This window comes from Rana temporaria, chromosome 1 (assembly GCF_905171775.1).
Source record: "Rana temporaria chromosome 1, aRanTem1.1, whole genome shotgun sequence".
NCBI classification, from domain to species: domain Eukaryota; kingdom Metazoa; phylum Chordata; class Amphibia; order Anura; family Ranidae; genus Rana; species Rana temporaria.
The window spans coordinates 76,768,044-76,782,455 of NC_053489.1; the positions used below are offsets into that span (position 1 = coordinate 76,768,044).

Below are 14,412 nucleotides of genomic sequence, written 5' to 3' on the forward strand. Positions count from 1 at the left end.
GATGCAGGCTAGTTTTCTGTATGGACTGATATGGACTAGGTTATGAACTGTTTTTGTTTGCTAAGAAAGCTGTTTTTATTTGGCTGTTTCGAACAATAAAAGACAGTTTGCTTTCACAAAGTTGGCTGGCTGGTGATCCGGAACCCCACATTATCAAAGTATGTATGCCATATCTATCTATAGTATATCTCAAACACCCCTATGAATGTGTCAATTGAATTCTGGTTAACAAAGGAAACTGAAAAGAGAAGTAATATAGATAACATGTATTTTACTTTACATGTCAAGAGCCCATTTATTGGTATCACACATTATTATCAAGGGCAGACGAGGAAAAAAAAACATTTGCTGCAGAAGAAATCCATCATGAGAACTGTCCCTAGCCTACTTCTTATTGCAACTTTTCTACAGACCTGTTTAAGTAAGTTTTAATTTACCTTACCTAACGGGAACAGTGCATGTACAATGTATAGAATATTAGTTTAATTATCAATTTAATGGCTTGTATAGATGGGGAAATACTGAGTGCTTGTAGGTAAATGTGGCTTAACTCCTTCTGTTTCTTACTTCTTTCTTATCTGTCATGAAGGATAAATAAACCCAAGAACAAACATGTAATATACTGCAGCTTACAGACCCTTGATGTGGTGGCTGCATTAGTATTTTTTTTTTAAACAAAGAAAACTTTCAGCAAATATAAAAAATTGTGTGTGTTACCGGCGCCAAGATAATGTCAATGGGCCAAATCCACAAATATCGGGCGCAACTTAAATCTTCCGATTTAAGTTACACCGCCGCAAAATTTCTCCCTAAGTGCCCGATCCACAAAGCACTTACCTTGAAATTTGCGGCGGTGTAACTTAAATGTGTCCGGCGCAAGGCGTGCCGAATCTAATGGGGCGAGTCCCATTTAAATTAGGCGCGCTCCCGCGCCGGACGTACTGCGCATGCTCCGTCGGGTAACTTATCCGACGTGCATTGCGCTAACTGACGTCGCTCCGACGTCATTTGCTTGGACGTTAACGTAAATGGCATCCAGCGCCATTCACGAACGTCTTACGCAAACGACGTAGAATTTAAATTTCGACGCGGGAACGACGGCCATACTTAACATGGCTTAAGAGAACTAGGGCTCAGCCCTAGTTTTACGCGGCGTAACTCGACGTAAACTACGTAGATTTAGAGCGACGGGCCCGTCGGAACGTTCGTGGATCGCCGTAAGTGTTCATTTGCATATTCTAGGCCGGCCGTAATGGCCTCGCCACCTAGCGGCCGGCCTAGAATTGCATCCTTAAGATCCGACAGTGTAATTCAATTACACATGTCGGATCTTCTGCCTATCTATGGTAAACTGATTCTGTGGATCAGTTCCATAGATAGAAACAGGGATACGACGCCGTATCAGTAGATACGCCGGCGTATCCCTTTTGTGGATTACCCCCAATATTCTTATTAAGTCTTGCTGCAATAAAAAGTGCAACCTCAAAGGTTGGATTTAGATTTGTGTATTTGTGAAGTGTATTGCGCTAACTTATATAAACATTTTACCACGACTGATCCTGTGAACTTGTTACTCAAAAAACAAAAAGTATGTACATGTGTCTATGATTATTAATTAAGAGAATGCGACGGCCGTGCGTACGTTCGTAGATCGTCGGAAAAAGCTAATTTGCATACCCGACGCGGAAAACGACACGAACTCCACCCAGCGGACGCCAAAGTATTGCATCTACATAGGAAATCTTATACTCTATATTGTGACATCAAAAAAAAAAATTGGGTTTACATCCACTTTAAATTTGAGCTGCTGACTCATAACACAGCTCTTGGATGACAATGGGTATGGCAGACCTAGTATTAGACACATGCACTATATTACCAAAAGTATTGGGACACCTGCCTTTACATGAACTTTAATGGCATCCCAGTGTTAGTCCGTATTGTTCAATATTGATTTGCCCACCCTTTGCAGCTATAACAGCTTCAACTCTTCTGATAAGACTGTCCACAAGGTTTAGGAGTGTCTATGGATTGTTTGAGCATTCTTCCAGAAGTGCATTCGTGAGGACAGGCACTGATGTGGACAAGAAGGCCTGGCTCGCAATCTCCACTCTAATTAATCCCAAAAGTGTTCTATCAGGTTAAGGTCAGGACTCTGTGCAGGCCAGTTAAATTCCTCCACCCAAAACTCGCTCATCCATGTCTTTATGGACCTTCCTTTGTGCATTGGTGCACAGTTAGTTAGTTAGTTTACTTTATTTCGAACATGTAAAAAAAAAAAAAAACAAACATACAAAATAAAAGAAGTAATCATTCAGTAGTATACAATCACAAAAAAAAAAAAAAAAAATAGCTACAAAAAAGATGACAAAACAAAAGAACTATAAAAAAAATTGCTTTAATATTCGAAAAGGAATGGAAAGACGTACAAGGAAGGGGGGTGAGTCATAAGGGGGCCAATGAGAGCTTCAGGGCTGCAGAGCTGGAGGTGTGTCTGTGTAAATTCAGGAAGTGAACAGGCAGCAGCTTCAGCTGCCCACAGTTAAAATGGCGACAGCCAGACTTAGTGAAGAAAGATTTCTGCAGCATACAGTATTTGTCAAGTACAGAATTATCACAGTATATATAAAATAATATGCAAAGTGGTTGGAGGGAAGCTTCAGAATGAAAAAATATGTTTTTATTACAAATTATGTGAGCAGACTGCAGTTCCTCTTTAAGAATTTATCATATGTACTATTTATGTTATTGCCATCATATACAATGTCCCAGCTTTGTACTAAAACATCATTTTTGAATGCTGTTATCAGGTTGATTAGTTCTGAAGTTGTCATGTACTGCAAAATCTGGCAGATTGTCACTAATTAATAGTCCACTTCTTATACTGTTTACAGTACAATTCGTAAATATGTTCTTAATTAAAGTGACACAGTGAGTTCTCCTAGTGGGTCTGGTGATTTTCAGATACTATATACTGTATAGTGTTAATAAAATCATCTGTCATTTTATGTTTATTTGGATTAAGAAAATGAATGTTAAAATCTCCACAAATGAAAATAGTTTCCTCTCCAGTCCTTAAACAGCTCAATACTAGAACCTGGTGGTCATGTTGGAACAAGAATGGGGCTATCCGCAAACTGTTCCCACAAAGTTGGGAGCATGAAATTGTTCAAAATGTTTTGGTATGCCGACACCTTAAAAGTTCCCTTCCCTGGAAATAGTGTTGCCAACCTGCCAGATTGAAATTTACTGGCACGACACCCGAAATTTACTGGCGCAGCCACGTTTTTACTGGCATTTGACAAAAGTTACTAAATTAATTTTTTTAGATGCAAATTTTAGTATTTAGGCTACAAACAAGTACGCTAGGCAAAAAGCAATGTGATTAAAGGTAGATATTAAGGTAAAAAAAAACATATTTTTGTTATTTTCAATATAATAACGGCAAATTATCCCCGTTCCTCCATCCCCCTCTGCCACCATCCACCTCTGCGGTGCCACCAACACCCCCTGCCTCCAATCACCCCCTGCCACTAACATCCCCTGCCTCCAATCACCCCCTGCCACTAACACCCCCTGCCTCCAATCTCCCCCTGCCTCCATTGCCCCCTGCCTCCATCCCCCTCTGTGGTGCCACCGCAGCCACCATCACCCCCTGCCTCCAATCTCCATGCACAGTTCCAAGCCGAACCGATCTCGGCTATTTTTATTGGCACATTCCCGCAACCACGGACATTTACGAACGGGGGGGGGGGGAGTGCCCTTTTTTACGAACTGCCTGTAAAAATACAGACGGTTGGCAACAGTGACTGGAACTGAGGGGCCAAGCCCAACACCTGAAAAACAAACCCACACCATAATCCCCCTCCACTAAATAATTTGGACCAGTGCACAAATCAAGGTCCATATAGACGTGGATGAGTGAGTTTAGGGTTGTGGAACTTGACTGGCCTGCACAGAGTTCTGACTGACCTCAACCAAATAGAACACCTTTGGCATGAATTAGAGTGGAGATTGCAAGCAAAAAGGCCTTCTCATCCACATCAGTGCCTGACCTCACAAATGCACTTCTTTTTTTTTTATTTAAAGCGGTAGTTCACCCTCAGTGTTAACATTGTACCATAAAATCAGGCATTGTAGCGCGAGCTACAGTATGCCTGCTCGATTTCTTTATCCCTGTACTCACAGTGTACTGGTACATTATAGATTCCGACTCCCGCGGGGAATGGGCGTGCCTATGGAGAGGGAGGATGATTGACGGCCGGCTCTGGCACGTCACGCTCCCCGAAGACAGCTGGAGTAGGTCTCGGCTCTTCACGGCGCCTGCGCACAGGCTATGCGCAGGCGCCGTGAAGAGCCAAGCCTATTTCGGCTATTTCCGGAGAAGCGTGACGCGCCAGAGCCGGCCGTCAATCACCTTCCGTCTGGATTGGAACACCCATTCCCCGTGGGCAGTCGGAATCGTCTATGTACCAGTACACAGTGAGTACGGGGATAAAAAATTCGAGACAGGCATACTGTAGCTCGCGCTACAATGCCTGATTTTATGCTAGAAGAAAAAAAAAAAAATAATTCTTGTTTATAGGGTGAACCCCCGCTTTAATTACTTTTTATTGCCGTTTCAAACACAAATACAAAAAAATAACAATAACAAAATATATATATATATATATATATATATATATATATATATATATATATATACATACATAGTCATACATTTTAGCTCTTACAGAAAGAAAAATAAACAACTCAAACAAACAGCAAATATATTATTTAAATATTAATATCTCTGCTTATAGAGATGTTTTTTTTTTTTTTTTTTACCAAAACAAAAGCAAAAACAAAAAGAAGAAAGGGGAGGAATAGGGAAGGATGGAAAAAAAAAAAGAGGGATAAATGCCAATGCGCTGCGTTTTATTCCAGACTTATAAACAACCAGAGTATTAAACTTCTATTGCATCATTTCTATCCAAGTATTATACATTATATCATCTGTCATTAGAGTACTATAATATCAGCGATCTGATATCGTATTATAATATAACAAAGTAGTTTTAAAATCAAACCAACATGCCCATAAGTGTTTGTCAACCATGCCCTTGGTGTTGTACCTAAATTCTTCTTTACAACATATATCATCTATTTTTCGTAACCATTGATCTAAGTTTGGTATAGACTTTTGCTTCCAGTACATCAGTATTAAGAATTTTGCCGTGTTTAGCAGATGCAGGGTTATTGAGTTTTTATATCTAGATATTGATTGTGAGGTATGGTGAAATAGAATAACCCAAGGATCAAACTGAATTATGTATTTTTGTATTATAGACGCCATATTAATAACTGTCTGCCAATATTTTTGAATAAAAGGGCATGACCACCAGATATGACCATGAGTAGCGCATCCTCCACATTCTCTCCAGCATAGCGGAGAGTTAGAATAGAACATTGAATGCAACCTTACCACTTCCTTACTGGGCACTTAAACCCCCTTCCTGCCCAGACCAATATTCAGCTTTCAGCGCTGACGCATTTTGAATGACAATTGCGCGGTCATACAACACTGTACTCAAATTATATTTTTATCATTTTTTTCCCCACAAATAGAGCTTTATTTTGGTGGTATTTGATCACCTCTGCGGTTTTTATTTTTTTGCGCTATAAACAAAAAAACATTTTGAAAAAAACATATAGCCAGATTCACGTAGAGCCGCCTATCTAAAGGTCAGCGTAGCGCATCCCATTTGCACTACGCCGACGTAAGATAGTGAGGCAAGTACTGTATTCACAAAGCACTTGCCTCCTAAGTTACATCAGCGTAGCGCAAATGGCCCGGCGTAACCCTGCCTAATTCAAAATAGGCAGGTAGGGGGCGAGTTGTATGGTAATGAATTCACGATTCATTACCATACATGTAAATGAAGCGCCGATCGTATGGCGCATTCACGCGCATGCTCAGTATCACGTCGTATTTACTCCCTAAGATACGCTGGGCTCAATGCCTGTGACGTGAACGTAACCTACGCCCAGCCCCATTCACGTACGACTTACGTAAACAACGTAAAATTCGACGGCACTTCCGACGTCCATACCTTGCATGGGCTGCGCCATCTTTTTGGTGGTTTATCTTTACGCCTGAAAAATGACCTACGTAAACGGCGTAGCTTACTGTGACGGGCGTGCGTACGTTCGTGAATAGGCGTATCTAGGTCATTTACATATTCTCGTCATAAATCAACGTACACGCCCCTAGCGGCCAGCGCAAATAGGCAGCTAAGATACGATGGCGTAGGAGACTTACGCCGGTCGTATCTTAGCAACAGAGAAGCGTATCTCATTTTGAGAATACGCTTAAAGATACGATGGTGCGGATTCGGACTTACGACGGCGTATTTACTGATACGCCGTCGTAAGTAATACTGAATCCGGCTAAATATTTTTTTACTTTTTGTTATAATAATATCCAAATATTTTTTTTAAAAAACTATAGTTTTTCTCAGTTTAGGCCGATACGTATTCTTCTACATATTTTTGGTAAGAAAATCGCAATAAGCGTATATTGATTGGTTTGCGCAAAAGTTATAGCGCCTACAAAATAGGGGATAGAATTATTAATTTTTTTTTTATTTCATTTTTTTTTCTAGTAATGGCGGCGATCTGCGATTTTTGTCAGGCCTGCGATATTGCGGCGGACATATTGGACACTTTTGACACTATTTTGGGACCATTCACATTTATACAGCGAACAGTGCTATAAATATGCACTGATTACTGTATAAATGTGACTGGCAGGAAAGGGGTTAACACTAGGGGGCGAGGAAGGGGTTAAATGTATTCCCTGGGAGTGATTCTTACTGTGGTGGGAGGGGACTGACTGGGGGAGGTGACCGATCTGTGTCCCTATGTACACAGCATCGGTCTCCTCTCTCCCTGACAGGAGGTGGAGCTCTGTGTTTACACATAGAGCTCCACGTCCTTGCTCTGTCACTGCAGATCGCGGGTACCTGGCGGACATTGCGGCTGCCAGGCACGCGCATCGGCATCACGTGACACGTGACACGCCGGGCACGCGCAGGGAATGTAAATAGCAGGACGTCCAGGGATGTCCACCCGGCAGTTGAGAGCCGCACTGTCGACGTCTTTCGTCTATAACGCGGCTCTCAAGTGGTTAACAGGCATGTAATACCACCTAACAAGTAATTTATAGTTAATTTCTTCTATTCTGAAAGAAAGCAAGGAAACGTTAGAAAGTATCAGAATCTTGTCTCTTTGTGTATTATTATGACTGGATTGTAGGTCTGTTTCCCAACAAGTTAGATACGCTGGATATCCAGTTTCTTGAGAAGACAGCAAAGCTTTATAAAATTGCGATATACAACGCTGGGGAGAATCCGCCTGTCGGAATATTGCCTCTACTTTAGTTAATTTGTTTAATGATCGGATAGGTTGTGGCAAACTGCCTACAAAATGAGATAACTGGGTGTATCGCCAAATATCCATATACCTATATCTTGTTGGTCCACATATTAGTCGCATTGATTTCACTTTAGAGTTTTCGGTCACATGGTGAAGTTGGGGTTTGTCCTCTAAAAACCATGACCTAAACCCTTTATCTAAAAAGCCAGGCAAAAAATAGGAATGGTGTAACAAGGGCATCAAAGGGGAGTTATATTTCCTAGAGTATCTGGAAGAATGGTCAAACATCCCCATAGACACACTCATAAACCTTGTAGACAGCCTTCCATAAGAGTTGAAGTGTTATAGCTGCAAAGGGAGGGCCAACTCAATATTGTACCCTACAGACTAAGACTGGGGTGTCATTAAAGGTCATGTACCTGTAAAGGCAGGCGTCCCAATACTTTTACCAATATAGTGCATATTAAAGGCTCAGGGTGCCCAAACTGATACTTTTGTTTTTGGGAAATGCTGAATCACACGGCAGCTTCTTGAATGAAACTTTAAAGGATCACTAAAGGAATTTTTTTTTTTTGCTGAAATGACTGTTTACAGGGTATAGAGACATAAAAGTTAACTGATTCCTTTTAAAAATGATTAAAAATAGATAAAAATCAACCATATAATGTGCCTACAGTTTCACTTTTGTTTTTAAACTGGTTTCATGTTTATGTGAATATAAGAGACACACAGAACAAAAACAAACAAATCCAGGGCAGTGTTTTGTTTTTAAAATGAATCTGATTGGTTCTGTTAAGTTTTAGTCACACAGTAATGACAGCTTAGACCACCGTGAAAAGCTCCCAGTATGATGGTTATAAGGAGCCAGACAACCAGGAAGTGTGGAGATCAGAGCAGTTTTACAGCAACATCAAAGCAAAAACGAGTAATGAGGACATGAAACCAGTACTGCAGTAAGGTAAAGGAAGCTATTTAGCTAAAAAAAAAAATCCTTTAGTGACCCTTTAAGGACCCATTCAGACTTATGCAGTGTTAATTTGTGTTATATTGCACATTAATGCCTGGTTTGTTTAGGTAACACAGGGCCATATTCTGAGTAAGGATACGATGGAGTATCTCAGGATACTCCATCGTATCTCTCTTTTTTGGCCCGTGTATCTATGCGACTGATTCTTAGAATCATTTTCGCATAGATACACTTAAGATCCGCCATGTGTAAGTCACTTACACTGTCGGATCTTAAATGTAATTACTCCGCCCGCCGCTAGATGGCGTTTACGTTCAGGTCTCATTTGTTTATGCAAATGAGCCTGATACGCCGATTCCCAAACGAATTCGCGTCGCGCAACCGTCGCTAACGTCGTTTGCGTAAGCGTAAACTTACCCCTGCTATATGAGGGGTAAGTTTACGCAAGTCCCACGTAGGCCATGTTAAGTATGGCGTCGGGTCCGCGTCGTGTTTTTCCGTCGGCTACGTCGTTTCCCTAAGTCGTTCTTGAATACGACTTTACGTCAATGACGCACACGTCGGCGTCATTGACGTTTTACGCCGAGAACTGGAGCATGCGCACTGGGCTATTTTAAGCCCGGCGCATGCGCAGTTCGTTAGAATCGGGGACGCGCTTAATTTAAATAGAAGCTGCCCCCTTGGAGATACGTGTGGCTACGCCGGGCCATTTACACTCTGCCGCCCCAAACTACGGAGCAAGTGTTTGGGGAATACAGCACTTGCTCCTGTAGGTTGGGGCGGCGGAGTGTAAATGGCTTACGCGCCGCCCACGGGAAATCTAGGAGAATATGGCCCACATTCACTATCAATGGGCTGTCAATACACTACAGTGGGTCAGAAACCGCACCTGATTCTTTTTTCTGTGCAACACACCAAAATGCATTGTATGTTCATTGTAGTGCACTACACAATATGCTACTCTGTAGTGAATTGGGGTGAAAGTAGCCAACAGCACAAATAGAGAGGGTTCATCTCCTCAGCGCAAAAACAGACAGCATTAGAAGTTTTTCAGGATGACCTTAAAGGGGGCCACAGATTGTGGGCCCACTGCCCATCTGTTCCCCTTTAATTGCACAGGTGGGGTTACCCCAGGTTTTTGGGGATATTGCCCCTTTAATATTTGTCTTACCTGTCCAGGTAAATGGTAATTGGTGTATTAAGTCACATGTTGCTTTCAGAATTTTCCAGAATTCAGGAATTTTGTATAAAAGGCACCCATCCATTGGAATCTTTTGCAGTTGGTCGGCAACACAGGACAGCGAGCAATCACCCTCCTTCCCTTGTTGTAGGCACTTTATGTGGTATGTCACCCTTGATCAAAGGGGGACTTGTTAATTAAATTGTATTTGTGCTTGAGTCCTTTTGCCTAAGCATCTAGTTATGTTATATTTCAATACTTGTGGAACAATTCATTTAAATGTGTATTCTGTTTTATTTTAGCAAACCAATAAAGTAGCATGATCAATTTTCTTGCCAAATGCTTTTCTGGCACCAATTATTCTTAGAAGTATTTTTTTTTGTGGTTTTGTGGGGGGTGGAGTGCAACCCCATGCCTTGCCGTTTTCAGATCTATCCAAAACTATTAAAAAAAAGTATTGTCTTTACTTATACTTTAATCTGCATGGATCAATTTTCTAATCCCCAGTGTGTACTGAACCTAAGCAGGCAAAATGTAGTAACTGGCTCATCTATAGAGCCACCTCTATTTTTTTGTATATTGAATCCCCTCTTTGTGTTGATGGAATACAAAAAAAAAGATTGAATATGCGGATTACCTCCTACTCTTTCTGAACGACGCGGACTCCTCCCTTAGAGGAGCGCTGCAAGTATTGACTGACTTCTCTAAAATAACAGGATTACGGGTGAACTGGACTAAATCCCAATTGCTAGCTATAGACCCTGAGGCAAAAAGACTAGCCCCGCCAGATCTCCAACTGCAATGGGTAGACGAAATGGTGTACTTGGGGGTGCGCGTCTCGAGAAACGCATCCAGCTTTATCCCCCTTAACCTAGAGCCGGTGGTCCAAGGAGTCAAGGCCAGACTAAAAGCCTGGGAGAACCTTCCTCTATCATTATTAGGCCGCATTAACTTAATTAAAATGAAAATCATACCTGAATTTACCTACCTACTCTGTTATTCCCCACAATGGATACCTTGCTATTTTTTTTTACGAAATTGAACAAATTTTCTTCTCCTCCCTTTGGGGCCCAAATCCTACTAGATTTAAATTGTCCACACTAATGCGTTCGGTGTCACAGGGGGGTTTGGCGTTTCCGGACTGCCGGAAATATTTCCTGGCAGCCCAGCTGGTCACGGCAGTTTGGTGCTATGGAAAACACATGTCAATAAAGTACTACCACTCTATGAGGAAACCTACCAACATAGAGGATGCCCCAAAAAATACAATAGAGTGTGGGCCAAATGGCTAGCGGAGGCCTCCACGGCAGCCGCAGACTGACTGCACATGTACATAAAACCACTCTACGGGTGGATGTGATTTTGATACATTGAGTGTTTTTTTTGTATTGTAATCTCTGTTATGGGTTTATTGGATATCTATTATTGTCCCTTGGGTCTCGACTGAAAGATTTGATCCTTAGACATTTCAATTGAGCAGGAGTCAATACAGCACTAGTATGTTTGTTTGTTCTTTTCTTGTAGACGTGCTACAGCTGTATGTTACTAATGATGGAAGCAGCCCAATTGTCGGCTGGTACTGACTCATGCGTGGGTCTAGTCCCAATGCTGTGGCAGGTTTACTGTTGTTCGTTTGTATGTTTTTTATACTCAATAAAAAGATAAAAAAAAAAAAAAAGAAGATTGAATTTTATACCGAATTGCCAGACCATCATTTCTACCTCTGTTCTACCACAAATAAGATGCAGGACAGTGGACCCATATATTTTATTATGTAATTTATAAATTACCATTTAAAGCGGAGTTCCGGCCACAATTTCACTTTTTAAATATAAATACCCCTGTAATAGACAAGCTTAATGTATTCTAGTAAAGTTAGTCTGTAAACTAAGGTCCGTTTTGTTAGGTTGTTACAGCATTTAGACACTTTATAAAATAGAAATTGACTGGGACCATCTTAAGTGTGGGCATCATGAAGCCAGACTGTATGACTTCCTGGATTTCAGCCTTGCAGATCTCGCATGTGCTCAGTGCTGCACAAGCAGTGTATTAGGTTTCAGATCAGGTTTCAGCACCTGTGCTGTCCAAGTCACATGATTCTTCGAGACTGGGGAGTGCACAGACTCCTGAAAAGTTACACCCACTACATTCCCAGGAGTCTGTGCGGTGTAGGTTATGAAGCTTAAGCACCTAGGTGCAGGAAGTGGGAAGATTAACTATTCTGCCTAGCAACAACACTTTGAAGACATCTAAAAAAAAAAAAAAAAATTCTTAAAGGACTAATGACATTTTTTTAAAACTATTGATGTAATGTTATATTTATGGGTGGAACTCCACTTTAAGGCTAATACAAAAACCATGTGTAAACTTGGAATTTCATTGTGTGTGTGTTCAAATGTGAGTTACGAGTGAGATTTAGAGGCCTACTGAAACACTATTTCCACAATTAGACTATAGTATTGCTATGAACAATCTAGCATTGTCATAATTATCTGTACATATAAAATCTGAACTGTCCGTTATTTCTGTGGAGTTGTCTATATAATAGAAGTTGTGGTTAGGAGTACTAAGAGAAGCTCAGCTCTTTCATGTGCACACTTTAATTCATAAATGGTGATCAGTAATAACTCTTTTGTCTAGATGTCTGTTCTGGAATTGTAGGAGGGAGAGAAGCAAAGCCACACTCCAGACCTTACATGGCCATAGTACATTCTGGGAAATCATTCTGTGGAGGCATTTTAATTAAAGATGACTGGATTCTAACTGCTGCCCATTGTATTTTGTAAGTATTATTTTTTTGTTTGTAAGCTAACATGTCCGTAAAGAAGAGGTGCAACTGCATAGTGGTTGCAGGACACACACACAGGACAATCTATAGGTTATCAACATCTTTATCTGATTGACCGGCAGACTGGCTGTATTAGGGTACAAAATCCATGCTTAGGTGCAAAAATACAAATATTTAGAAAGGAGTATAGGAGCGTTCTTCTGCATGAAATTCAGGGTGAATGGGACTTTCTATTGTGTTAACACAACTAGACTTATGAGTTGCCTATTTCAAAATTTGTTATGTTTCATGGACTATAGCTTAAAGCAGGGGTGCCCAACCAGTGGCCCGGCGGCCACATGTGGCCCATGGAGCCCTCTGATGTGGCCCGCGACCTCCAGCTCTGGGATGGAATAGAATAGAATACTGTTATTAAAGGTCAGTTTATTACTAAAATCACAGTGTATATATGGGCATATCTGTTCTGCAGTGGTTACTGGGCTGCTTTTAAACTGATCCACAAGTGCAGAACAGTGCACCTGTGGGTTACCTGCACTGAGCCATAGACTTCTTTTATCTGCGAGTTTGGTGTGCTTTCTGAAAATGCACCACACCTACAGGATTTAACAGAAGTCTATGGAAAAGTGCAGATAACCTGCAGGAAAGCCACAGGTGAACTGTGCTGCACTCGTGGTGTAGGTAAACAACAGTGCATCAGAGTGAAAGCAGCCTTAGGCCCCCTTCACACAGTCAGTCCAAACCAACCCAATCAGACCCTCCATTCACCTCTTAGACCCCGTACACACTGTGGGACAAAACCGATGAGAATGGACCGACGTTCAGTTTCATCGGTCCAAACCGACCGTGTGTATAACCCATCGGTCTGTTTTCCTTCGTTCCAAAATTTTAAAACATGCTTCAAAACCGAACCGATGGACCGCTGCCCGATCGGTCCAAACCGATGGTCAGTACAGAAAAGCATCGGTTCAAAACCCGCGCATGCTCAGAATCAAGTCGACGCATGCTTGGAAGCATTTAACTCCGTTTTATTCAGCACGTCGTGTGTTTGACGTCACCGCGTTCTGACCCGATCGGTTTTTGGAACGATGGTGTGTACGCACATCAGACCATCAGGCCACTTCAGCGATGAACCGATGAAAACGGTCCGTCGGACCATTCTCATCGGTTTGGAACGACCGTGTGTACAAGGCCTAAGGAGTGGAGAGAAGTGGAGAAGAAGTCTGTTTACAAAAGCCTACCTGGAAAAATATCCGCAAAAAAAAGAGTAGAGTGGGTTCTATAGAGTAGAGTGGGCTGCCATTCACCCGCTCTGCTCATTGCGGCCCACGACCGATTACCAAGTCGCTTAAGTGGCCATTGCTCTTCAAAAGGTTGGGCACCCCGGGCTTAAAGAGTAATATGACTATAAAATTAGGAAAGGCAAGGGCACCTATACCTGACTTATGCCCACCTATATTATTTTTTAAACAAGGTATGCTGGGGTTTACTATCTTATATTACACATGAAGCTAATTTTTCTAACCTCTTGTTTCCAGAACTGAAAATAAAACCACAGTGACCCTGGGTGCACATTACAGAGACTGCGGATCTCATTTACAGATTATTGATGTAAAAAGATCTATCACACATGAAGATTTTAACAGGAAAAACTTCCATAATGACATTCAGCTTTTGCAGGTATGATCTATCTATCTACAGTGCCTTTAAAAAGTATTAATACCCCTTGCAATTTTCCACATTTTGTCATGTTACAATCAAAAACGTAAATGTATTTTATTGGGATTTTATGTGATAGACCAACACAAAGTGGCACATAATTGTGAAGTGGAAGGAAAATGATAAATGGTTTTCAGTTATTTTTACAAATAAATATGTGAAAAGTGTGGGGTGCATTTGTATTCAGCCCCCCTCAGTCAATACTTTGTAGAACCCCCTTTCACTGCAATTACAGCTGCAATTCTTTTTGGGATGTCTCTACCAGCTTTGCACATCTAGTGAGTAAAATATTTGCCCGTTCTTCTTTGCAAAATAGCTCAAGCCCTGTCAGATTGGATGGAGAGT

The 14,412-nt window shown here is 41.4% G+C and overlaps 1 protein-coding gene across 1 annotated transcript in view; it reads left to right on the plus strand.

Moving 5' to 3' along the window:
- Window positions 1-205: 205 nt before the first annotated feature.
- LOC120928304 (mast cell protease 1A-like) overlaps window positions 206-14,412 on the plus strand; it is a 33,962-nt gene continuing 19,755 nt past the window's right edge. The window contains exons 1-3 of the mRNA XM_040339405.1: window positions 206-421; window positions 12,204-12,345; window positions 13,887-14,028. Of these exons, the coding sequence (XP_040195339.1) occupies window positions 265-421; window positions 12,204-12,345; window positions 13,887-14,028 (441 nt within the window). The 5' untranslated portion in view covers window positions 206-264. The remainder of the gene's footprint in view (window positions 422-12,203; window positions 12,346-13,886; window positions 14,029-14,412) is intronic.